We start from the raw sequence: 27,693 nt of genomic DNA, 5'->3' as shown, positions 1-27,693 counted from the left end.
CCAAAAGTACTTGGGGATCCTAAAATTTCAGGCTTCCTGTGTTATAAAATGTCCCGTAATCTGAGATTTAACATGGCAATTCGTTACGACTGACATAATTTCAAGCTCGTTTTTTTTTAAATCCTTATTCGAAAGAACACCATCAAAGAAAAAACTTATTTTGAAAGGAAAAAGTGTGTTCTTTCTAATGGTATAAACGAAAAGAAGATGCGAGGTGACAAACTTGAGCTATAGCGCTTTGAAAATAGGCTTTTTTTCACTTGAAGGGTTTTGATAGCCATTTTGAATCACAATATCTTCTAGAAAATACATATTTAAGCTCTGTAACTGTAACCCATTAAAAACAAGCATTTTTATAATGGAGTGACACAGTACGAGCTTTTGAATTATTTTTGTTTAGATTTTATGACAACCTAAAATCCAGGGAAAAAAATTCCCATCGCGCTTTTTCACAAGTTCACGTGCATGCTACACAAAATCTAACTAGCTCAAATTCACAAAAATACTTAAATGTATTAACGGTCAACCATACTTTAAGCGCCTAAAATTTCAGGCTTCCAGTGTAATAAAATTTCCTGTAAAATTGGTGTAAACTTGGCAATTTGGGACAAAAAGCTGATCTGCCATCTTGGATCACATTTTTCAGAGATTCTAGATCTTCAGTATTTGGATCTAGGAAGCTGAAAATTTGCATAGATTAGTTTCAAAGGCATCTCTACTGCTCTATAAAATTTCATCCGAATCGGAGATGGTCTAGTGGGGACGATTTGAAAAATTAGGTTAGTTGACGTGGAATGACTCCAATACAAGTACTTTGAATGAATAATTACTAATCTACAGAAACTCTTTGATGTTGAATAATTACGCATTGTAAATGAATGGGAAAGAAAGCGACAATTTTCGATTTTGAAAACCCCTCCCAGAAAACTTTTCTGGCTGCGCCACTATATAAAATATGAACATTTAAAGTGGGTTATATGACTAGTTATGGGCATAATTAAGGGTTTTTTTTTTTTTTAAATCTTGGATTGTTGTTGAATTGTAATGTTGCAGTTCTAGTTGGTGAAAAATACTAATTATCATGGGTTAGAAAACTAATTAAATATTTTTGTACACTCAAATGAGTTTCATAACTTTGAAAAATGTTTAAAAAGAATAATATATCGCATCATTCTTTGCTTACTTAATATGAAATGAAGATGTAACATTTCTTTTATAAACTCTTATTCCTTCGTTTTAAAAATTATTGTTATGCTGTGCTCAATCATCCACTTAACAGCCGCTGCAATACATTATGCAACATAGGAACGATGAAGGTTATTTACATTATGTATTGGAAGAGATAAGTGTTTGCTTATACAATCGGGTTTTCTTTTCACTGCACACAAAATTTAAAATTCAAATATGCTGGAAAAATTAACTTATAGACACATGTTTCAAATAGTGCAGGAATTTTATTTTGAATTTGACTATAAAGATTAAATTTATACCCAGGTTTTCGTTTTATAAACGTTTTAAATTGGAAGCCAAAACGTTGAGATAACCCTGTTAGAACATTTAGAAACGATTTAATGTTGCGTTTGCTACCCGAGTAAGAGCAATTAAGAAATGTGAATAATTTTAAAAGTTGCCAACTTTTTAGCGTATCAATGTCAAAAGCCCAAGAAATTTCTTACTTTGAGTCTATTACATTCATTGGAGATATTTTGATGTTGTCCAAGAAGAGTGTCGGTGTCGTCAGTATATAAAAACCAGAATTAACCCATGAGAAGGCCATGCCTGTCACTTTCCCCAGCTCTTCCGCCTGCGTGATGATGAAATTGTATGTTGATCCGTGTATTAGGTCTTTTGTTCTATAGAAAACGAGATAAAAAGATTGTAGAGCATTTGAAATCAACAATCTGCAGAAATTCGAGTGCATTATCATCCATATATGAATGATGTTAAAAGTCAAAAATTTGCTGTTCTGATACATACTTTGATGATAGTTTAAGATTATATGTATTTTTTGTTCCTTGAACAGTCAAATGCATTTCTCCTTTTCTGTCCTTGAACGAAGTTTTCGGCTTCAGTAGTTTTACTGTAATGTGGTAAGTGGCAACTATATGAAACGAAAAGGAAAAAAATATGTTATCACAGAATGTAAAATAGTAATCAATAAATGGCCTTGATATTTTGTTTTTATTATGCCTATGTACTGTATAGCTTAAAGGAATTTCATCCACGCTTTAAACTGCTTTGCTTGGAAGCAGGCTTGGAGTAATATCGATTATGTAATGGTAATTAACCGTAATCAATTACATTTTTACGTAAATCATATTTTCCGTAGTGTGGAGTTGGAGTCAAAGGCTCTAAAATTCCTGGAGACGGTCATTTTCCCTCCAACTCCACAACTGACTAAAGCTGTCTCCTTAAAGGGTAGGTTGGCTGCCGCTATTATGAAGAAAGGTTAAGAGTTCATTTGCAACTATGGATTGGAATCCACTTGATACATAAGGGTCTAAACCAAATTATAAAATTTATTTTCGGATGAAAGCTGAGTTCTTTAATGCAGTTTGAACTATAAGAACATATTCAGGAAATGAATACCTAAAATTAAAGATAATTCGTTTTTACCATCATGTGTTGCTTCCAACGAACGTCATTATGTTGCGCGATGAGCAATTAAATTTCACAATTTAAACTTTTTAGTAAATCACCAATTTTAATAACTGTGAATAACCTTTAGTGAGATAGTGCAGAAAACTGGCTTATAGAAGGGACGTTAGCTTACAGCGGTGGTATTGCATCACCCGCGAAATCCAAATATTTTTAGCAGTTATAAGTAATTATGAAATTTTTAATGGTTCTTGCATCGTATAACACGAATTGGCATCGATACATGACTCAAGCTATTGCGTAAGATTGCATCATCCTTCTAACTGTATAAAAAAACCAATTGGACGTTCGACGCATCCATTTACGATCTGGACCTATGAGTTGCAGTATTTCGAAATACGTTCAACTAACACCACAAAGGAAGAGTGTTGCCGTTGCATTGGACAAAGAAGGATTGTCGTCACGTTCCATAGCAAAAAGAATAAACTGTTCGCAATCGACTGTTGTTCGACTACTGAATAAGCTAAAGAGCACCGGAAGCACATTAAGAGTGGTCGTCCACGAATATCCAATGCAGCACAGGACAGGTATTTGATACGACTCAGTCTTCAGAACAGACAATCATCCACAGACCTTAGAACACCATGGGACAACGAATAGGGTGTTCACGCATATACGTCTATTGTACGAAAACGACTATGTGGTGCGAGTTTAGTGGTATGTCGACCACGAAAGAAGCCCTTGGCCTTGTTGACCAAAAAAAATGACGAAACAGCGTCTAGACTGGGCAAAAGCTGACCAAGGGTGGATTGTCGATCAATGAAAATCAGTTGTGTTTTCGGACGAGTCCAAATTCAATCTGCATGGGTCCAACGGACAGCACACAGTTAGACGCCGCAAAGGAGAGGAATATCATCGCGACTGCATTCAACACACAGTCAAGCATCCCGTATCCCAGATGATTTCGGGATGTATTTCTGATCAAGGAGTTGGTGGGCTTCACTTTGTGCAAGGAACCAGGGTCGGACTGGGAATAAAATTCGATTCGGGCACCCCGAGAGAACCGGCGCCTCTCCAATTAAAAAAAAACTCACATTCATTATTTATTAAATATTTAATTAATATTCAGAAACATAAATTATAAAAATATTTCATAATTAATTTTAAAACTAGTCAATTAATTATTAAAAATAAATAACCAAATATTGATTTAAATAATCAATAAATAGCATTTTATTTAAAAAAAAAAAGCAAATAATGATTTTTTAAAATCATATTGTGGCAGCAGGATGTGTTCGAGATAACCTGGTACAGTGGCGCAACTAGAAAAAAGGTTTTTTTATGTGTGTAGGGGGAGGGGGGCACATTGAAAAAAATCTCATCTGGAAATCTTTTTATCTGACAGGAAAGGGGGGTCCGGGGATTCTCCCCCGGAAAATTTTTAAATTTTTCGTCTTAAGAACACAATTTTAGACTTTCTTTGGACACAATTTTTGACACAATTTTAGACTTATGATTTTAGAGGGGGAAAAAGGTACAGCGATCTCCGCGGAAATTTCTAGAGATTAAAGAATTAAATACGCGATTATAGGCCATATTTATTGATGTTAGGATAAGTGATGGAACTCAATGATTGACCCGATCGATTTCGTTTTAATACATCGAAATCAATTCATCATCCCCCTGCAAGTTTTCGAAATTGAGGATTAAAAACAAAATTGTAGACAATCTTTGAAGATTTTACAGGAAGAAGGTTCTGGTGCTCTGCCCTGGAAAATTTTTCAAAATTTTGATCCTAACAACTTAAGCAATGATTTATATTCAGGATCTATTTCACTTCATTTTTTTTGCTCGTATGGTTTAAAAACCTAATTGTGTATGATATTAGAAAAAGGCGGTATAGGTACCCTTGAATCAATATTTTCTGAAATTCAAGTCTTAAAATCGTGGTGTAAAGACCATATTTTGTAATATTAGTAGGACCAGTAATTTTCGAAGATGCTCCAGAAACGCAATTTCAAGCAATTTTCGATGTCGATGAGTATTTGGGGTCTTCACCAGGAGATTTTGCGAAATCGTAGATCTGGAAACGAAATTTCAGATGTTCCATTAGCTTCATGTTAGGGATAAACTGATAATAAAATTATCTGGACTGATTTTGTTTCTTCTCTTTGTGTTATGAATAATTTTCGACACCCTATTAACTACTAACTACAAATATCTATACACCCTAATGGTAGGGGTCCGCCCTAAACATTGGTTTATGAAAGGGGTCCGCTGGCTATAAAATTTTTGTAAGCCCTGGTGTAGAGCAAATAATGAGAAAAACTCCGTGTTTTCATAGCGGTTTATTACTATTTCAAAGTAAAAATATAATGAATGATAATATAGTAACACGATCAGTGATAAATTCGTTCGTTTAAAAGTAGATGTTAAAAAGCAACTAAATATATGAAAAATTATTACATTTACGTATAATATTAATGATTTTTAGGAAGTTAATGGGAATAAAAGGGTCAGCACATTTAACAATAAGGAGCGATTTTAACAGCGCATTTTTTCTTGCTAAGTTATTTGAAATTTCATCAAAATTCAGGTTTTCCAACGAAATTTGTTTCCTCTAATTTTGTCTAAGATAATCTATAAGGCGGTTTTAAGACTACCAAGTTAAAAAATTTCCGTAAGTGGCACACGAATTTTTCCTCTTCTAACATCACCAAAGATCGACTAAAATTGCGTTTTTAGAGCTACAATTTCGAACATTTCCGGGAAAGAGCCTCCAAACGCCTTCTCTCTAATATAATCAGACAACAACTACTTTTGTAAAGTTTCAATTAAAAAAAATCCCAATTTTTCTTTCTCCTCACATTACCAAAGTTCGTCTAAAATGCATTTTTAAGGCTGCAAAATAGAAAATTTCCGGATTGAGAAACCCCCGAACTTCTTATTTCTGAGTGAATACTTACTTCCAAGCGGCACGACCTTGAGGGTCACGGATCTGGACGAAATTCTGGATTTAGTTCAATTCGCATCAGAAATGAATCCAGATAAAGCGGTTTGACTGCATAGGCTCTAGTTCAGCCGCAATGGGGCCCAAAGTTGCTAGTTTAGCTCCAGGAAAACAATGGTTTTTCCTTTGAAATTAACTTTTTTACCCTGTTCTTGGAATTGCATTGCAGTATCACCCAACTGAATGCATTCACAATATAGAAAAAATTTCCCCGTCCCACATTGTACTAACAAGAGACGCGAAAGATGTTAGGAGAGCAAATATTGAGCCAAATCTTCAAATTCCGAAGAAAACGCTATTGCAGTTCTGGAGTCAAAGAAGCAAATTTAAACACTCCTTGCAGCCAAACCAGAGCCTTATGCACTCAACTAATTAACCTGGACTTATATCTAACACAACTTGACCTAAATCCAGAAGTTTACCAAGATTCGTGACCTTCAAGTTTTTGCCGGATGAACCAGATTTAATTCCAGGACTCAGAATTGCAATGGCGTTTTTATTAAAGTTTGAAACTTAGTCACAGTATTTGCCCTCCCAACACATTCAGCGTCTCTTGTCGGTATAACGAAGGGGAAGGGAAATTTATTCTATGCTGTGAATGTATTAAGTTGGCTCTTACTGCAATGCAACTGCAAGAAAAGGGTGAAAAAAAGTTTAATTTTAAATGAAAAACCATTGCGTTTCTAGTCTTAACTAGCAACTTTGGACCCCCATTGCTGCTGAACTAGGGCCTATGCAGTCAAACCGCTTTACCTGGGTTCATATCTAGTGTGAACTGACCTAAATCCAGAATTTCGTCCAGATCTGTGACCCTCAAGTTCGTGCCGTTTGGTAGTTAGACTAATGACTCCCTCTTAAACCATAAGCTGAATCCTCTTCCTCTTCTCTTTCTCTCTCTCTCACTTTATGTATAAAAAATACATACATATATCTATATTTTAAAAAACTAAGGGGCCGTCGATATCATACGCTTTTTTTTTATGACTTCGCGACGGCCGCGGCCCGAGCTCCCTGCTTCTCAAACTTTTAGACAGAGTTACCGTGTAGTTTTTTTTTTGGAAGATATGGTCTAATTCCTCCCATAATGGGAATCGAACTCGATCGCATAAGACAACTAGTTAAACACAAAAGTAACTTTGCTGAATTTCTCACACTTCAACTGATTTTTTTCTCTATTTTAAAATCTCATCTCTCCCTGCACATAAACATCATTCAGCTCAGGAACATTTTTTAAATTTTTCTTTTATGATAGCGGAGCCATATTAAAATGTAAAAAGTTAACAAAAAAAAAAACATACTATTCTAGTTAGCATATTTTATTATTTAGTTTAACCACAAGACTCATTATTTGATGCAGTTTTACAATTCGCTCCCCCCTTTTTTTTAACCTAGAGGTATGATATGAGTAAAGAATGTTCTGTTAATTTGGAGGCATCCAATTGGATCCATCGTACCATTGGAAATGAATACCAGCTAAATAAAAGAAATTAAATAAATAGCATGTTGCATGTTCCAGTGGCGTACCCAGAAATCAGTTCATGCAGCTCTATCAACCCACCCCGCCACTGCACCCTACTGTGTAATAATTATAAACAGCAATAACTATTTTTTTGCGAAGCGTTAGTGAAATGAATATACCGTTTTTACAACACCAACAAGAAAATTCCATTGCTAACAAATCTTAGCAAAATATTCCGTTAACAAGATAGTACAAAAGAAATAATTATAATAAATAATTATAATAAATCACTTAATATATTTCTACAGTTATACCATTCTTTTTACTTACATTTCAAAGTACTTCCAATCAATTGTTGTATAATATATTTAAATACACTTCTTAAAAACACATTTGGGAAAATGTGATCCTTGTCATTTGTGTCAAAGAGCTAAAATGAAACATTATTTTGTGCGAACACTGGAAATCTCAAAACATTGCGTCCTGCGGAAGGGACTCGAAGCAATAAGTTCAGTAAAACACTCTTGGAAATCTTCCGACATAGGCAGGGCGGGGCCCAGACGTGGCTCCAAGGGAGGGGCAGGGGGGGGGGGGCAATTGCCCCCTCGTCGGAAGCGTCTTGCCCCCCCGTCGGGGAAAATTTAGTATTTCGTCGGGGAATCTGTTTGCTTTAGCGTTTATCGTAAATGATAAAATTTTCTCATATATGAACTAGAAAAAAAAATTAGTAGAAAAAAGTAGAAGTATCTTATATATATATATAAAAGGAAACAAAAATCAATCCCCTTTGAGGCAAGTTTAGCCCGAGTCCGTATAACGTCGTCCAGATGGTGACAAAATATAGCTATTACTTCGGGGGAAATGGTGTGTTTTGATCCTTGAAATTTCTGTTTGTCGATGCAGGGTGTCGATGAGCTGGTTTTGACCTCAGGGTGTCCACTTAGACTAAAAGAGTACCATCCCCGTCCTTGCAGAATGCAGTGGTGATTAACGGTCAGACCTAAGGCGTCGTCATCGGGTTACAAGAGAAATACGTACTGAATGACAATAGCCAGGACGAGACGAGAGGGGATGGGGGTGGGGGGGGGGTTGTCATCGGGGAAGAAAAAACATGCTTCGGAGATTTTTGCTTTCCTATTACATTCGCTAAACAGCTCTTCATCAGCACGTCAAGTGTGCAGGATCCCGCAGACGCAGACCGCACTTATTGATGCATTTTAAAGTACTTTATTTTCACTCAGAAGTTACAAGTAAGTTATTACTATAGTTATTTACAACTTTTCTGATTATTGTTGATTATTCTGCAACAAAACATATCGATGAGTAAACGATTTTTTTACCTCATACAAGGAAGTGTACTAAAGTAGATTTAATGTTTTAATTTTTTAGTGCAATGATGTCTTGTCTTCAAATGCTAAATGCAGGAAAAAAATTCTTTGGACTAATATAATAAAAGCAAATAGATGTTTAACATTTTAAATACATTTTTCTCAAAAACTTATATTGATCTTGTTTGTAGGCTGCATAATAGTTTTATTGGGAATGAAGAATGATTTACTAAACATTCAGGCTTGGCACAACTAAACAATCATTAGATTATTAAACGTCGGGTTGATAATGCATCGGGTTTGGGTTCTTTTTGAGAAAAATGTTTGGGGGAGGGGGAGGGGCGAACCTTTTGGAAAAGGCAAAATTAAATAAATAAATAAATCATGTGTTAAAAGCAATTGAAAACATACATTTTGCTTCCATTTTTTTTTTTCAGATGTTATCATGTAGTCGAAACTCATGTTTCTAACTTAAAGTAAAAGCTGCGCTTAGCCCAGACCGCTGTAATCATTTGATCGGACCAAGTCCAATTCAAAAGTCAACATTGCTCCTTCGAGATCGATCAAACCAACTTACAGACTGATACCAGACTCAATCTTGTTTAATTTTTTTTTTTTTTTGCAAGCTATATTCTTTTTTTTTAATATGCTTTTTTTTCAAGTACTAAAATAGTGTAAAAAAGCAGTGCTGCGCAGTCGGAGTCGGACAGATTTTGGAGACAAGGAGTCTGAGTCGGCATTTGTAGGTTAAAAATTCCAAGAGTCGGAGTCATTTTCCCTCAATGCCTGTAACACTGCCAGTGATTGCGGGGTCGGAGTGAGAGTTGGAGTCGAACTGATTTTAAGGTAAAGGAGTCGGAGTTGAATTGTTTGTCGGTGAGTTAGAGGGGTGATTAAAAATTAATTGTATCGAAAGCCAATGTGAGCATGAGCACGAAGCAATGCGTTGTCTTTTCGTTTCCTGCGCTGTTTCTCTCTGTCGACTGCTGTCATTGGTTTTTCGAATCAAAAACAATTTTTACTGTGTATTATCTTAATTTTTGAAAGAGTTTATAACTCAAAAAAAGTTTTGTTTGCCTATTTCTGTCCTGATATTTTTGTAGTTGCAACTACATCTTATAAGGCTTCAAAATGCAGAATTTTATATCTATTTTTCAAAATTTCCTCCGGGGAAGAAATCCCCGGGCCCCCTACAATTGGGAATATTTTGTACTCCACTTAAAGGGGAGTCATGTGTGACTTTCTTGATAACATTTCCCCTCTTAAGGTCAATCCAACACAGGACATCAGGGAAAACACATTAAAACACGATCATCAAAAATTAAAGTATTGCTGTATGTATCAGATGAAAGAGACCGACATTGTCAAGGAGAAAAAAAATTATAAAAAAAAAGTGCCTCTCTTACATCACCGAGAGAAACGTTGTTAAAACTGCAAAAGGGGCCCCACACCTAAAATGGCTTAGGGCCCCGTTAAGTCTAAATCCGGCCCTGAGTTGGAGTCGGCCATTTTCCCTCCGACTCCGTAGATCTGCAAAAATGATCTATGTAGATAAATTTTGGGGTAAGACTTTGAATTTACATTTTCCCCCTTTAGTCTGGAAAGAGAATTAAAACTTGAAATTTGAAATTATGACCTATTTCAACTGGCATGTTCAATAAAAAGTTTGAAACTAATGGTTATGCATTTTCGAATTATGAATGCTTCAAAAAACTTGAAAAAAGTTAGGTATATAGTTAATTTTTTAAAAAAAGAGAAAAACCTTACACAAAAGAAACTGGTGCAATTAATGTTAATCACTTTGATACTTAATAAGTTTGTTTATGACGTAATATCGTCGGCACTATGCTGAACTACCGAATGTGAAAATTGGCTCTTTTCAGGAGAGCCGAAACAATATTTTTGTCCACCAGACGCTTTAGTTATTTTCAATTTTTTGATTTTTATAAATAACATTAAGTGTAAATCTTATTGTTTGAAGTACAGTAAACTCTCGATTATCCACGAGTGGATTATCTGCGAAAGTCTCGGAAAAAGAAAAAAAAAATAGTTGAAAAATTTTGTTCTTCAAAAACGCGGATCTGAAATCAATTCGTTCCAGATTTTTTTTCCCTTTCCCACGACAAGTGCTCCTTCTCAAAAAACGTGAAAGTCGGTATGCATTGTCATCAACTTCTCTTTGACACGTGCCTCAAGGGAAAGCGTTCAGCTGATTTCGGTAAAACACATGTGTTTACTGAAGACCCCTAGTTTAAAAGAGCATAAGACATTATCATCTGTTCCGATTGAGAAAGGTTAGGAAAACGCCTACAGGTCTTCTGGGAATTCTCTGATGGGGTCTTTTTTGTTGTGGTCACACTGTTTTCACTTCTGAGCTGTTGAATGTTTTAGGTTGACGGAAAGTTCCTGATTTAAATTTTAGTTTATTTTAATTCTGTAGAACTTGAAATACACATATTTTTTAATGCCGCATCTCTTTTAAACGTTTCACGTTTTATTTACAATACAATCATTCTCAAGCAAAAGATAATTTCTGTCTTCTTTACCTCTGGTTTTAAACCTTTTTCGGATTATCCGCGGTACCTGAGCCACTCAATTCGGCGGATAATCGGGAGTGTACAGTAGTAATAGCCCTTTTTGAGTACTACGGCAAACCATTGAATTTGAAAAACGAGATTCGCGATTTTTCACCTTCGTTTGTTACCGAGTTTAGCATAGTGCCGATCATATTATCAAGTTTCGTTTTTTTTTTTTTTAAGATTACACAAAACACACACATTACTTTCGTTTAGTACATTCAAAAACTTAGAACCAACGGGTGAGGAGTTGAAGTCGGACTGATTTTGAGGTAAAGAAGTCGGAGTCAGGAGTCGAAGGTTTAAAAATTCAGCAGTCGGAGTCGATCATTTTCCCTTAAAATCCCCTGCCAGTTCTTGTGGAATCAGAGTCGAAAGCTCTAAAATTCCCGAAGTCGGAGTCTGTCATTTTTCTTGCTTAGAACTGCTGGTGTGACTATTCATTTCAATAATTTAAATCTCGCTCACTACATTTTAACTTTTATTTTCTATTTCAAACATGCTTCGGCGGCCCACACATTTTCCTCCAAATAGCTGTGATTTGTACGATGATATTTGTAAAAATCTAGGGATGAAATATGTGTGCAGCTCCTATGAAACTATCATGATTATTTATCTGATTAGCCCGGTTGCCCGTCAGCTCCATCCACCACCAGCTAGGCCTAATCGATGTAGACCTTTTATTACCATACAAATTAATTAAAAATCGTAAAAATTTGCACCTTTTCTAATTTTTTTAGCGCAAAATTTTTACCCGCTCCCAGTTTCTATTTGTTATCAAATAAAATACTTGTAATGGGTTTTAGCAAACTAGGCTCTTCAAAATATTTTCAATTTTTTGTCTTGATTCTGCTTTTGCGCTAGCAAAACTTGGTAGTTGTAATCGTTTTCCCTTTTCCATGCTTTCCCAAGTTATCCCGGAAAAATAATATAATGAAAGAAAATATAAATAAATTTAATTTTATACGTGTTCTGACTAGCGAGGTTCATCTTAATATAAAGCTAGGCATCGGGCTCAAGTTTCTTTTGAATTTTTTAACTTAATATTAGTTGCTCTTTTTTTTTTTTTTTTTTTTGTTTACTTAAGATGTGGGTTTCTCTGCTCCCCAATAAATATTTTGAGCTAGTGGATGAGCACTGCTATAACCTTGAGCCATGGGAATTTCCCTCCGTAAATTTGTGTGTTTATAAGGTTTGATTACGGAAGGGGGGGGGGAGGGACCCTCAGTATCTTAATCGGTCACTAACCCCATCACTCTAACGTTACCAAACATGACCTACAATTGCGTTTTCGATACTTTAATTTTAAAACTTTTTCGGGGGTGCACCTCGACTCTCACTCCCTATAAAATACCATTACAGATCGACTAAAAGTTCGTTTATTGGACTCCAATTTCTTAAAATTCTTTGGGGGTGAGCACCCAAATCCTTCTCTCCATGAAATTACCGAAGATCATCTAAAATTGCGTTTTCAGAGCTACAATTTCGAAAAATTTCCGGGGGGGGGAACCCCCGGCCCCCCCTAATTTCTACAAGCACAACTAAATTCCTGTTGTTAAGTTTCTTTCTCTGCAGAAAATTCTGTTGGGCACACATTTATAATGATTTTACATCATAGTCAGACTTTTCGTCATTATCTAATTCTCATACAGTTCTAGTTTATTGATCTCGCATGACCCTGCTCACAAAAGCCTAGTTTCATGTTTTTCATTTAAAATTTGATTTTTTTCCCTACATATTTCATTTTATCTATTTTAAATTTTTTATTTTTTGCTTTTAATTTTTATAGGGAATTCGTGTTCTTAGAAGCAAAAAATGATTAGTTTCTTTATCACTTGAATTGGAGGGGGGCAGAGCCTGATTACCGCAGGGGCATGTGGGGCACAGACCCTTCCTCTTAGATTTCAGGGGGGCCCAAAATAACCTTAATTTATCATGTTAATTAAAAATAAATGATGATTTCACTCAGAATCTAGAGTACAATGATATCATTGATAGTTTTGCAAATGCCAAAACAAGGAAAAAATCTATTTGTTGTTAAAAATTCGCCTTAAAAGTGTGATCTCTTTGCAAATCAGAAAACCACTCCAAATTTAGTCTGTATTTACTATTAAAAGTTATATGATAGATCATTTTGGTATTTACGGTTTATTGCAAAGTTTAACCACATTTATATATTTATCGTATACTACTACATATCTTCTACTTTTTAAATGTATATATTACATTGTGATATGAGGTATCACCAAATTTAGTACGGTTGTGTAAAAATGCAAGTAACGAAATAAATATTTTATTGCTTCAACATATAAAAAAAAAAGCTGGAATGGGGGGGGGGGGGCACAAAATGAATTTCCTGAAATAGAAATGTGCCCCATGTCCAATGTCAGGATGATTAGGCTCTGGGGGGGGGGGGAATCTTGCAAAGTAAAATTTGGCTATGCCCCCCTGTCGGGCAAGTTTGCCACCCTGTCGGGGATTTCCTAGCGCCACCACTGGCGGGGCCTGGAAGCACTTTTGGAAATAAAAACGTTAAGATGTTCCATGCGAATTGACAGTTGACTATTGTACATTGTTACTGCATCATAATCAGCTAAAGCGGGGTCGGCTGCTGATGAACATTAAAACAGATGTGGCTCATTTGCTTGTAAAAAGAGCTAAGTTGTAATGTGAGTGGTGTGGTGTGAAGGGAAGTGAGATCCTCTGCCCCAGGGCCATCTCCTCTCTAGTCCAACTGTCCGTCCCGTCTTTTCCTACAATGGTCATTAGGATAAGAAGTGGTAACGATCCCTTTATGTGGTGTTAAAAGGAAATGAATTACGGGAAGTCTAAAAATAGCTTTTTTTCCTTTCCGGTATTTTCTATTGCAAGCAAAAAAAAAAAAAAAAAAAAAAAATCCATAATTTCTCAACTGACAAAAATTAATACAATAAAATTTTCTATTAAAAAAAAAAGAAAGAAAACGGTTAACCGGCGCCTTTTGGAGCGGCGCACCGGGCATTTGCCCAAATGCCCGCATAGCCAGTCCGGCCCTGCAAGGAACAGTAAACGCTCAGGTGTATATTGGCATTTTGGAGGAGAAATTGCTTCCTACTATCCGGAATCACATTACTTCAGTTCCAAATGTCATTTTCCAGGATGATTCTGCTCCGTGCCATACGGCAAAACTGGCAAGTAATAATTTAAAAACCTTTTTCCTGCCATTAGACTTAAATTGACATGGTGTTAAGTAATTTTTTTTTCTCTAAACTCACACGCAGTTTCAGAAACCAAAAAATGAGCTTGGGGTCACCAGTTTGCCTTGGCCCGGAAACAGCCCCGATCTAAATCCGACCGAAAATTGTCGGAATAGAATGGGTGTAGAAGTTTTGAAACATAAGCCAACATCACTTTCAAAACTCCGGGAATCAATAATTCGTGTCTGGCACCGTGAACTCAGTAAAGAATACATTCACAATCCCTCATCCATTCAATGCCCCGTAGACGTCAAGCTGTCATTAAAGTTAGAGGCGGACCAACAAAATATTAGATTATATTTTATGATGTTTTCAACATTTCCATGTTACTTTTGTTTATTTTTGAACAGAAAGAGTGTTACCTCTACTTACTTTTTCGTCGTCCACTTGGCGACGTGGATGCACTTCACATTGTACTTGTTACAGTTTTGGTCATGTATTTCCATAAATAAAGTAAACAATTATCGGATTCCTGCTGTTAAATGTTTATTTCATAAGTTTTGAGGATTTTCACATACATTCATCGTTAATCGGTTGACCAAAACTTCTCACATATAACATTGTTGTGAAAATGCGAGGATGATGCAATTTTTTTTTACCAGCACTGTATATAAATACATTATTTAGACTAAAATTATCAAAATTTCCAACAGTTATTCATTTGTATGATTACTTTAACTTTTTATTCTCTTCGTATCTTCCCACATTCGGACATTTCTACAAACCTGGTATTTATTAACCCTTTATAGAAATTTTAAAGTAAAATAATTGTTTCTTTCACCTATTTTTTATAGTGTCCCCCCCTTTCAAGAACAAATAAAGCACTAGGGGTGATAGTGGACTCAAGTAAAATTTTCTGAAGACTGAAATTTTCAGAAACTATGAGGAAGCTCGCCCCTCCCCATTCCCGTTAAAACTCTTTAAATATGTATACAAAAGTGATTGAAAAAAAAAAAAAAATTTTAAAGTTTTCTTTTTTTTTTTTCAAATTTAGAATGTGATGTCTGCCCAAAATTTTCGGAATCACAAATACTGCTGTAAAGTACTCCTGCATAGTAGGTAACTTGAATTTAACACTTTAAAATTTTTTTGGAAGAAAAAATTCTGTTCTGAAAATAAGTAATTAATGAATAGTTGGGGCAAACCTAACCTGACAGCATGCTAAAGCTACACTTCGTCTTTACTTTGTTTATTTTCTCTGGATTTCTTGTTCAACAACAATATTTAAAAAATAGCGCATCTCTTAGTAATCTATCAATATTTTGTCAGTAAAAAAAAAAGAAAACTAATTATTTTCAATACATGAGAAATAAGAATGTTAATTTTAGCACTACAGTTATCATAATGTATTATTCTCAGTACTACAATAAATACTCAATTGACAAAATGAATCAGTTTTTTACTTAATTATATGCAAATGTGTTTTGTGTACTATTTGACCACCAATTTGATGGAAAGGTGAACATTTGGTTGAGAGACGACAATGGACGCATTAATTGATTTCCCGCGACACCAGCTTGCCGAATTTGAAGCAGTAGGATACATCGAAAGGAACGAACATTCGCTTCAAAATCCCCTCTTTGTTTTTTCTTTAATCAATTAATGAAAATTAATGCATTGATCATACTTACTATTTAAAGTAATTCAGTATGGAAAACTACTTAAAAATGCTCAATTTTTGCGACTAGTTTTACACGGCTGCATTAGAATAACGCTGGAAAGTTTTGGTCGACATTACATTAGAAATCTCATGCAATTCGAAAATTTCGTACATTCAAGCAGTTTACATGCATTACAATATTAAACGATCTAGTAGTCTAAAATACTTATCTTTAAGGATGAAAATTGCCTAGTATGGAGAAACATTTTTATGTTCATTTAAAAATAAGTATAACTAACAACTTTTTTTAATGGACGTATCTCGCAAACATATTTATTTTAAGCTGCATGCCATAGCATGTAGCACAATTTCATTTCAAAATGAAACGAATGTAATCTCAAGAGAAAGAGTGCTCTAATTTAAACTCGCAACGTAGTACCAAAAATATTTCAAACACAAAAATGTAATACTTACCCCAAAAGGGTACATTGGGATTTGTAGATAAATAAAGCTTAACAGATTTCTGGTCGTTCTTCTTTGGCTTATATTCAATCGCTCGTATTCCCATAATTGCGCATTTGGAGCCATTTTTGCCACAGTCTGTGCAATAACCATCCAAGTAATCTTCATATTTTTCACACTCGTAACCGAGTGGAGGATTTCTTTTGTAATTGATGGAATGAATGAAGAAATCAACAGCTCTCTGATGATTGCAGGAAACGAAACGTCTAGCGGCTGTAATTCATGATGCACGTAAATTCATTTCAGAAAGTTTTTGCAATTTTTTAAAAATAAAAGTATAAAAATTTTAATTTTCTTAACTATAAGTAACATTTTGTTCATCAGGTGTTTCTGAATTGCAGAATTATAATGAATTTAAAAGATACTGTAGCACAGAACATATAGATTATATTAAATAGCGTATCATATAAAAACTAGCGGACCCAGCAAATGTTGTTCTGCCATATAAATATTTTCTAGTGAATATGTTGGTTCTTTATTAAAATATAACGAATGTATTGTAAGTTTGTGGGGATGAGATCTTTGACAGAAAGATGAATGGACAATCACCGATAAGAGCAAAAAAAAAAAAACACCAACCATTCATTTTCTCACTACAGTAATACACGCATGCACGCACACACACACACACACACACACACACACACACCACCACCACCACCACCACACACACACCACCACACACACGCACACACACAAATAGACAAAATTTTTGTATCGTTCAAAATTAGGCACGCATTGCTTTGTGCTACAAAACAAACGCAGAATAAAATGTCAAAACGACGCGACGCTCCGGCAGAACGTCGGAAAACTCTCAATGATTTAAAATATTTTTGTTGCCACCTTCTCTTTGTCTACAAATAAAATATTTGTAATTAATATAAGCTAGGATTTTTCAATGATTTTCAGCAATAGTTTTTACTATGATTTTCAACAGTGGTTTTTACAATGAATTTCAGCAATGGTTTTTACAATGATTTTCAAAAAAAAAAAAAAAGTTCTGGATAGGGACCCCCCTAATTACCTTGCGAAATGAAATATACTTTACGACCTATTCTCATACCTCCCAAATAGACAGAAAAAAATTCATTAAAGTCGGTCGAGCCGGTCGAGTTCAAACACTAACACCGTGACAAGAGATTTTTATATATTAGATTATTTCCATTTCGCAGAAGCAAATTCAGACTACATTATTACATTTAAGAAAAACTAGAATCATTTGTAATGTTTTCTGCTTCATAATTAAAGTAGCATAGTAAACAATATAGCTGTCTTACAATGTTTTGTATTATCAATTTTGTTAAGAAGTAATTTTCTTTTGCTTGATTATTACAGGCTTGAAGGGAACTTTCAATTAGTAATATAGGACTGCACAAAATTACAATATTTCTATTTAGGACGGAAATACGTTTTGAGTAAGAAATACTAAAATATTTACCGTTGTTCTAAGTACTTTTTTAAAGTTATTTTAAATACTAGAGGACCCGACAGACGTTGTTCTGTTCAAACTTTGTAAATTGAAAAGTTAAAAAATTTCAATAAACTATCAAGGGTTTGAACCGTTCTGTTGAAAAAAAGAAATTAAAAAAAAATGTTTTAAGCTGCTATGGTATCAGAGTTCGTATATTTATTACAACTTGATTTATCTAATGTCCACTGAGCAGTTGTTTTATTAACTATTTTTTCTCCCGTACTTGATGGTTTGTTCCTTCAGCCATACTCAAAAGTTAAAAAGCGTCCTCAGATATTAAGTTTAAAAATCTAACTACCCATCTAGAACAAACGGGAAATCTCGCTCCAACATCGCCCATATGAAAAAGAATGAAACAATCGAAAAGATATCTTTTAGAAAAATGATAAAGGTAAAAACAGTTCTCTGAATAAGCGAAAATCACTCATTCCCCACCCCTCCCAATGTAAAATAAACACATTCTTCAACTAAAATGCCTAAAACCTCTTCAAAAATGAAAAATAATTCTTTGCAATTTGAAATATTTCGCCAAATAAACAAAAAATACAATAGATTACATTAACAGTAGCTTTAAAATGTAAACAAATGATCACGCAACTGCATTGTTTATAGCCAAAGTCGCCACGCCACCACGTTACTGTAATCCAGCCGATTAGTGAGAGAAGCCAACTCCGACCGATATGCTGTCCGATCTTTTGAACCAAAACTTTTTAAGCTTCATATATTGCCTAATTTGTTCTTTCCACCAAAGATAAACATCTTCGACTGCACTGATCTTTTGTGTACAGAACTACCCTGTTGTAATTTATCTGGACGAAAATAAAATTTGTTTCATCTTTAAATTCCACCATCTTTTCCTTTAATAATGTACTGATTAGTTTGATAATCTTTAAAGTATTCTTGACACTGGTGCCAAAACTCGGATGGATTTCAGCCGAGAAACAAATGTTGCGAGGTACGGTACTTTCTGATCATTTGGTTAGGAACAACTAAAGCACCGATCCGGTCACATGGTTCAACTGCAACGACAGAACACACGTTTTGCTGAACCTTCCAGTACTTTATTTTAAAATACATCACGGGACCTAAAATCGTTGCTTTCAAGAGAAATGAAGGCTTCACTCCCTCTCTCTACGATTTATCTATTCTCAATTGACATATCACAGCGGGAAATTTCATTACAAAAAGCAGAGCTGGCTTTCTTATTGTCCTTTGGCAACGGGTTAAATATTTATTTCTGTTCTCGTTCAACAATAGGTTAAAATAAATATTAAATATTTGGGAGATATAACCATCTAATGTTTAAATTAATTAATTAATTGACAAAAACGTTTTTGATTCGGTCCTTAGCGATTCAAAACCATGCTTTGCCACAACTTAATTACACACAAAAAATTTGATCAAAATCGGTCCTGCCGTTTAAAAGCCTTATGGTGACAAACGTCCGCACAGAAGATTTTTATATATTAAGATATTTATTGTGGTTTATTTGGTATCACATGAAACTTCTCATCTTCAAAATCAAGCTCAGGTTTGATGTTTCCAACTGAATTTGGACTGGAGTTTGATAATTTAAGTGTTAGTAGCTTGTGAATGCAATTAATAATTGAAACGGCACTAACTGTATGGTATTTAAAAGCAAATAATTCATTATTCAATGTTGCTAGTCATGATTTATTCCACAATAACGGACTATGTATAACATAAAAACAAGAACAACTAACTTATGAACTCATATTATCGATACATATTTATCGATATTTATAAGCGCCACATTCTTTTATTTGACAATCAAATAATCAGATATCATAAAACTACATTCCTAAATTAAAATTAGAAAAAAAAAAAAAAAAACTCTAGCTAAGGTGCTGGAGCAAGTGTATATCAATCTGACGTATGTCTGTCCATGAGATAAATTTTACGAACAATTGCAAATTTTCTATTCTATTCTTGTACAGTTCTCAAAGAAACAGACATTTTATTGATTAACGGTATTTTTTATTTAAGTCCACTTTTGTTTCGAAATTAAATGCTAAAATATATTTTCGAAGCTTACCGTCGTAAAGACCTTCTAGGAATAAAGAATGAATCGCTGCACCAGAGCATCCGGGTTGATTCATACCATTGTTAGGATAAAAGTCGACATGTCCAACAGCTTGCGACATACCAAGAGCTATTAATAAAAAATGTATAGGGTGTTAGTCATAGTTGTGTTAAATTTTTTGAAGTTACCATTAATGTTTCACTGTTTGAATTACTATAACACTCAAATTTTAGTTGATAACGTTAAATATATTTGTAAAAATTTAGAGAAAACATCAGCTTTATGTGTAAATCAATACAAAAAACGAAAACAAATACTGAGAAATATTCAGCAGATAGAGTAAAGGCAAAAGAGAGAGAGAGAGAGATAACATATAAATGGAAAATACAGGTTCAGGAATGGCATAATTTGAGATGCATATGTAATTACACTCATCAAAAGTGAAATTGCAACACCAAGAAAGAATGTGTGTAGCACCGTGAAAATTGCAGGAGTGATTAGTGGCGAGATTCAGTATTAAATGTGCTATTCTCTGGCAGCCATACAAGCTTCAATCCGGCGAGACAGACTATCAATGAGTTCATTTATAGTTTCTTGAGGAAACGTTAGCCAAACCCACATCCACTGTGCGCAGATCATCAAGGGTTTGTACCAGTAGTCTTCGGTTCATGTCACGTCCATGTCTGAATGTGGTTTAGATCTGGAGCTGCTGCCAGACAGGAAAAGATGATAAATTCGGTCCGGCTGGTATGAATTTGCCTTCTGACATGCGGCCTGGCATTGTCCTGCTGTAATACCCTGTTGGGTGCTGCCTTAAACTTAGGCAGAACAACTGACTTCACTACTTGTGTGACGTGGCAGTCCGCCGTCAATGTGTACCAGAGGTGTCATGAGATCAAATATGGCGCCTCTAACCATGATGCCCAGGGCAAGACCGATATGACGCTGGGTCAAAAAAGCTGGTTCGTTGCGCTTTCTGGGTCACCACCATACCTGTCGACGGCTGTCATTTTTTCACAGACAGAAACAAGATTCATACGTGAACAATACCAGATGTCATTTAATGATCCAGGTACGATAACGCTGACACCATGCCAGGCGTTTAGATCTGTATTGAACAGCCAACGGCACCCTTGTGGCTAGTACTCTTGCATGTAACTGCACCGGGCATTATGGTTTGGGGTGGCATAATATTTAATCATATGACGTCCCTGGTATAGTCATCTCGTACGGGGAGCGTGGGCAAGGAGGGTGACTGCCCCCTCTAAGTTCAAAATTGATAATCGATTGAAAAATGATAAAATTGTTCGGTTCACGTGTTTAAAGAACAAAGAATTGAATCAACAAAATGTGTTTCATATTTTTCCCATGTTATTGTTTCCTAAAAATAAAATGAGAGCTTTGAATTGGAAGAAAGGAGTCTTTTTGTGGCCAATCGCCATGATTTTTATGGTTTTGTCCCGACTGTTTTAGCGAAAGTGAATTAATAATGACATTAAAACTCGATTGCGTAATTTTGTAAAAACAAAGCCAGAATCAGGGGCGTCGCCCAACCATCGTGGTTGGGCGACGATGGTTGGGCGACGCCCTTACCGCCCAACCATCGCGGACGCCCCTCCTTACACCCTTTGCCGCCCCCTTCCACTTTTTTGGGGCACCAGCCGCCTATGGCTCCTGGTACATATTGACGGCAGTTTGACAATGGACCGCTACGTCACACAAGTTTATGAGCCAGTAAATTGTTCTGCTTTTGTTTCGATACTGCAAAAAAAAAAAAAAAAAAAAATCTTTTTACAGTAATGTACTGTTTTTACTGCTTAATAATTAATACTGCTCTGCTAAATAACAGATAAAAACTGTAAAACTCTTTTACATTGCGCAAAAAGATGCGCAAATAGTGTTTCTTTTTATACAGGAAGTTTCAAAGTGAAACTAACGAATTCAGCATATCGACTGCCATGTTTGTGGATTTTTTTGTTGACTCAGGCAGGACAGCTCAGCAATTATTCCAGTTAAATGTGAGTACTAGTTATATTAATTCATTCCCTTTTCCTTCAAATGTAGCTTTTTTTTTATCATAGGAAATGTGTATAAAAAAATCGCATTTATTTTGACATCGTAATTCGTATCCCAATATTCGTTGATGTTGGCTTTGCAATTTGTTTTAATTGCAAAGTTGTAGCGATTGCTTTGTAGCAAAAATCCGAGTAGTTACTGTGATTTTGAATGTTTTATATCGCGTATGATGGTTTTGAAATATTTTTTGAAACTCTAATTAGATTTAAAAAGCAGTTGACACCTTTCTTGATCGTATTTAAAGTTATTAGAACATTAGACTTTGTTTACGATTATATTTCGTATTGCATAGGATGTCGGTATACTTAACATTTTATAATCCTTATGTTTTCCAGTAAATTTTTACGTATCGCTTTCTTTCAGTTATTTTTTTCTTATGTTCAGTTTTAAATTCTTTAATAATTTATATTTGACCATTTTAGTGATAAACTTTACAATAACAGTCTTCAGATAGCGTCAAACACTTTTTTATATTGTACCTTATTCGATGAATAAAAAATAAATAAGCAAATAAAAAAAAAGAAAAACGTGACCATGAGACATGCACACAATATTAAGTTTGCAGACATTGTTTGTATGTGTTCTGCTGAATAACATGCTCAGCAGAACACTATGGAAATGCACTACTCTGAAGTATGAACGAATCAAAATTAAAAATATTCTGACCTCTGGAGCCAGCCTTCATAGTTATCTATCAAAATTTAAATTATAAAAAAGAATTATCAATTAAGCCCCCCCCCCCCCGGAAAAAAAAACTGGTGAAAAGTAAACATCTGAAGATACAAACACGAAATGCTTGTCTTTTAATTTAATGCTTCTTATTTGCGTCAGCAGGAAACCAAAGTTTTACTTCAGGTTTAATGCACTGGCATTATTGAAACTTCTAAACATAACAATAGTTTTAGAAGCTATATTCAGAGGCACCCGATGGGAGGTCAAAGAAAGCCTCTATGACCTCCCAAAAATTGCCATAGAGAGCAGTTTTGTCTGACGATTCGGCAGATTTGGGGACATAACTACAACGTTGCAATTTTTGAATGCTCAAATGTCCCATTTCATTAGATATACTTAATGTGTGCATGCACCCATATTTTATTAATCGACTAGTATGCGAGTTTCTTTCGACAAATTAAGATTTTCCACCTACGAAAAAAGTTTAAGCGTGCAGTATTTTAAAATTTTAAGTTTTTCATTCCTGGTCTGGCAGTGTTCCGTTTTCGTCAAAATTGCAGCTTTTTAATTTAAAGTCGAATCGTTACATTATTATGCATTGTTTGTCATATTTTATTCGCCTTGAAGGACATGCTGATTTAGAAAAGTAGATGCTCCTTTTTGAGAACTTACAATAGAAACTCGACTTATTTATTCATGTTTTCTTTTTCGCTCTCGAACCTGTGCGCCTTATTATTTTTCATTTAAATTTATTTTTTCCTCCGCTCTCGAACCTGTGAGCCTCATTATTTTTGTTTGTTTGTTTATTTATTTATTTTTTTTGCATAGTCGAACTTTTTGCGCTCCCGATGCGCCCTTTTGGAAGTCTAGGTTGGCTTTTGGGGGGGGGGGGGGTATCCAGTTCGCCCTTGCCCGTGGGTCATTTGAGACCCGTAGTTATTGTTTGAAATGTGACTTGAATGAGATTTTTAGTGACTGAGTCTCAATCTAAAGTCCGTGGTTCATATTATGAGGCCAGCGAAACTGATGTTTGTGGATTATTGCCATACTCAAAGTCGCGAATCGAAAACAAATGCACGGATCTTGATATTTTTTGGATGGAAATGCAACTTGATTGAAAGTGTTAGCCAGTTTAATCCTATCTATGACCCGCGGGTAATATGTGACCTGTGAAGCTGATCCACGAGGCGCATTGTTATTACTTAAAAAGGGATTTGATCGAGATAGCTTTTAGGTGCGGACGTCCAACTTACGGTCTACGGGCCATATGGGGTTTGTGATGTGAAGCTGATCTTTGTGCCCCGCTGTTATTTTAAATTTTAAAATTCGAAAACTATGTGAAGCTTGACAACGAAGAGTTCACGAATGACCTTGACGTGGAAACATTTGTATCATTTGTAATAGGTTGTTTTTTTATTATATGGTAATGGTAATAGATAGGGGACCGCAATATTGGTCCGAGTGACCTATTTGTATTGTTTGAAAGATGACTTCCTCAAACATGTTGAGAGTCACTGATGTAGAACCTGTGGTCCGCGAGGCATATGAAACCCGTTTAACTGATTCTTGTGGCTTGTTGTCATGTTCCATGTTACGATTCGAATGTCAATGAACCGAGCTCGTTTTTAGGGAGGGGGGGGGGGGAGGGGGTTCAAGGCAGGGGATGTTTGTGATCCGAAAATTTTGGACTGACAATGCATTCTAAAACTGAAAAATTATTTTTTTCATTTTTTAATGCCATTACTTTTCAATTCTTTCAATGATTTTTGTTTGCGTTTTTGAAGAGTTTTTAAGGAGGGGGTTTAGTAGGGGAGGGAGGGGGATGAAAGTGGAGTTTCCTAAAAGTTTCCGAAAATTTCACACAGTTTTCAGAAAATTTTACTTTAGTTCACTTTCACCCCTGACGTCTCCCTCACGAGAAGGGAGGACAGCTGAGAAAATAGCTGGTTGCCATCGTGCTACGTTCAAAGCCCCTAGTGAGAGTTTTCTTTCCTTCTACCTGCGTCTCGAGACGGGAAAACGATTGACCAATCAAATGACACCATATCTAACGTAGTGTTTTTTTTTTTTTTTTTTTTTTGAAACAGTCACACGTGCTTTATTAGTCGAACGTAGTCGACTTATTTGCAATTCTCTTCGCGTCAAAATAGATAAAAAAAAAAAAAAAAAATCAGAGTGAAGAAGCGTCAATTTAAAATTATAAGCCAAGAAATGGAAAACAATTTTGACCTAAATGCAAATAAACTATCAGGAAAATATTCTGCATTACATCGGCAGAGGGATTGGGAACGATTGGCAGAAAGACTAAATTCAGCAGGAGGGGCCCAAAAAACGTGAAGTCTTGGCAAAAGGTAAGTTATTTTTTATTACTACTAACGTTTTTTAGTGAACTCTGTTATCAGTTTTAAATATTTTGCCTAAGTTAGGATAAATTAAACTACTTTTTAGACTAACAACAGTGGCTTTCAACTTAATGGTACATAATTTTATTTCCATTAATGTTTGAATTGATATATAAAAGTACTACAGTGCAATAAGATCTTCCTATTCTTCAAAAAAGCGTTTTCGCTTAACCCCGTGGGGACAATATCGTTTGTACTAAAAGAGATGAAATGTTAAATGCGTGCAGAAAATTTTAGAACTTAAAGTTCTACTCAAGCGCATATCATCATATCATAAAATTCCCTATTTGGGGTCTTTGTACTTTCCTGCTTTATGCAGACCGAATTTTTGCCGTTCTTGCATCTTGTGTGTCACATGTTTAAGTTCTTCACGGAATGCTAGTTAATGCTCAAGAAAAAATACTAAATATTTATCCCATAGCAGGCATGAAATCATTTGATTGCCTGTTATTACATTTAAGCAGTAGTGAACAAATTAGAATAAAAGTATGTTTGTAATGTTATGTTTTTATTAACATCGCTTAGAAATTTTAACTGTTCTCTATTAACTTTATACATTTTATTGCTTTTGAGCAAGGTACAATTTAGTTCAGATAATTTGTATACTTTTTTCATTTAAGCTATGGAAAATTCTTGTAGGTTTAAACATCAGCTATAAATAATTGACCTTTTGGAATAATGAATTAAAGTTCAAGTTCAAAAAAATCATGATGCAAAGTACTTTGCTTGATAATTTTCATTTTTAAATGCTAATTTTTAATATTTGTAATAATAATTTTGTTACGATCTGCTTAAATTTCAGTGCTGGTCGGACCATAAAAGTGCCATCAAAGCAAGGAATTTAGCTTTGGTCAACGAGTGCAAAAAACAGGTGAGGGTGAATGTACCGAAAAAAATTTAACCCCCGAGGAAGTAAGAGTGCTAGTTTTGATCGGGAAGGATGCGACCTATTCACCTATGGGCTTCGAGTTCCGGAAAGCGAAGGCTTACCTAAGGTAATATTTTTACATTTATTTCTACTTGAACTTAAATATTTCCACTGAAGAACTGGTATAATTGTTGTACTGGCCAAAAATTGCCTTTTTTGTAAACATGAAAACTAGGGACATTGTCAACATAACAATTTCAGCAGTGTTGATGTCGTGCTAACGTAAACAAACAATTTTCTCTGCCGAAACAGAGAGCTCACCCGCTTTTTTTCCGCCTTGAACTCCCTCGATAGTTAAACAAGGTACCAAAACGTAAACGTGCCTTGAAGCGTAGCGCAAAATTCTAGCTCACGAGAAGTGACGTCATGCGTCTTGAGTAGATCGCCCTGGGGAACTTGATCCAGAGTGTTTGCCGGTTTTACCCGACCTACAGCCCGCCGGTCAGTATTATGGCTCGTGAAACTAATCTATGTGGCTCATTCATACGTATAATCTTCGTACTGTCTTTCAGTATTTGTCTTACTTTCAAGTCTCTAAGATATGTTTATTATACTAATGTACATTGTACAATACCAAGTGTTCAGATAGTGGGTATACCACTATAGTAGCATATCTTATTGTCAACAAAATGATGCATAACTTTTCGATTTTCACGGAACAATTTTCATGTAGGCCTAAAGCAATAAGAAAGCATGTTTGGGGCATGACAGGGAGAGGCAAGAACTGGAAGTACGAAGTAGCACTTCTCCCCTGTTACAATTTGCCCAAGTTGCTTCAATTACTTCGTTAGAATCATTCAATGAAAATCAAGCAACTGTGTCAAAGTGTAAGATACCAAAATGTCACCAGATGGAAAAACAAGTGATCGATTCTAATTTTTAACTTATTAGTCTTATATTCATTTTAGTATTTCAGAAGTGGATAAGGAAAGCATCTTGAAAAAGTGAGCTAAAAAAAAAAACACTGAACGTGTATTTTTTTTTTTTTTTTTTTTCATTTTAACTGAATCACTTTATATGCTCAAAACTGCTAAATCAAAACGAGAAATGTACTTCTTTGAAAATTCTTAAAATGACGTCTTTTTAAGACGTTTTTTTAGTTTAGAGAAAATAAAAAGTCCTAAGGACCTGGGAATTAGCGTGTAGGGGAAAGGGGGTTGTAGAGCAGATAGAAACCAAAGTTTCTGATGTTGAAGATCTAAGTGAAATTCATTTTCCACTGACTCTTGACCATCAAAAACTGGTTTCTGCAACCGAAAAACTTGCGTTCTTGTTAAGGAGTTTTCCCCGTCGATCGGTCAGTTTCAACTTTTCAAAACTCACATTCGCGGATTGACCAAGTTCAACAAGAAACTTAAGGCACAACGTTTGCTTCAAATTTCAACGTTCCTTTTTTGGTGACGCACAATTTCTCTGATAACACGTACAAAATTCATAAGTTGACAGTACTCCGAGCCACCAAGAGCTAAGGCGCAGGGCCCGACTAAACTGAAAGTGAGGCCCAAGGCCCACAATGTTTTTTAGGCCCCCTCTTTATTCTATCACTTTAAATCAATGCAATATAATGTTAAAATAATGTTTAACATTTATTTAAACGATGATTTTTTATTTTTTTTCATAAAAATACATAATTTTTTAATGCCATGCATAATTTTTTACAAAATATGGGGCCCCAGGCCTACTTGGCCTGTGCGTTAATCAGGGCCTGCTAAGGCGGGCCTTTTGTCCGTTTGGTCGTCGAGTACCGCTCCACAGACATGCCCCTAGTTTC

General features: G+C 35.2%; 1 protein-coding gene across 1 annotated transcript in view; it reads right to left on the bottom strand.

Moving 5' to 3' along the window:
- The window catches only part of LOC129219216 (pancreatic lipase-related protein 2-like), a 91,960-nt gene that overhangs the window by 47,183 nt on the left and 17,084 nt on the right, over positions 1 to 27,693 (bottom strand). The window contains exons 6-9 of the mRNA XM_054853539.1: positions 19,857 to 19,973; positions 16,282 to 16,542; positions 1,978 to 2,101; positions 1,677 to 1,853 (exon numbers count right to left, since the gene is read on the bottom strand). Coding sequence (XP_054709514.1) covers positions 1,677 to 1,853; positions 1,978 to 2,101; positions 16,282 to 16,542; positions 19,857 to 19,973 — 679 coding nt within the window. The remainder of the gene's footprint in view (positions 1 to 1,676; positions 1,854 to 1,977; positions 2,102 to 16,281; positions 16,543 to 19,856; positions 19,974 to 27,693) is intronic.

Source organism: Uloborus diversus, chromosome 3 (genome assembly GCF_026930045.1).
Source record: "Uloborus diversus isolate 005 chromosome 3, Udiv.v.3.1, whole genome shotgun sequence".
Classification (NCBI taxonomy): Eukaryota; Metazoa; Arthropoda; class Arachnida; order Araneae; family Uloboridae; genus Uloborus; species Uloborus diversus.
Note: the sequence above shows the minus strand (reverse complement) of the source record. Positions and strands in the feature narration are given on the sequence as shown.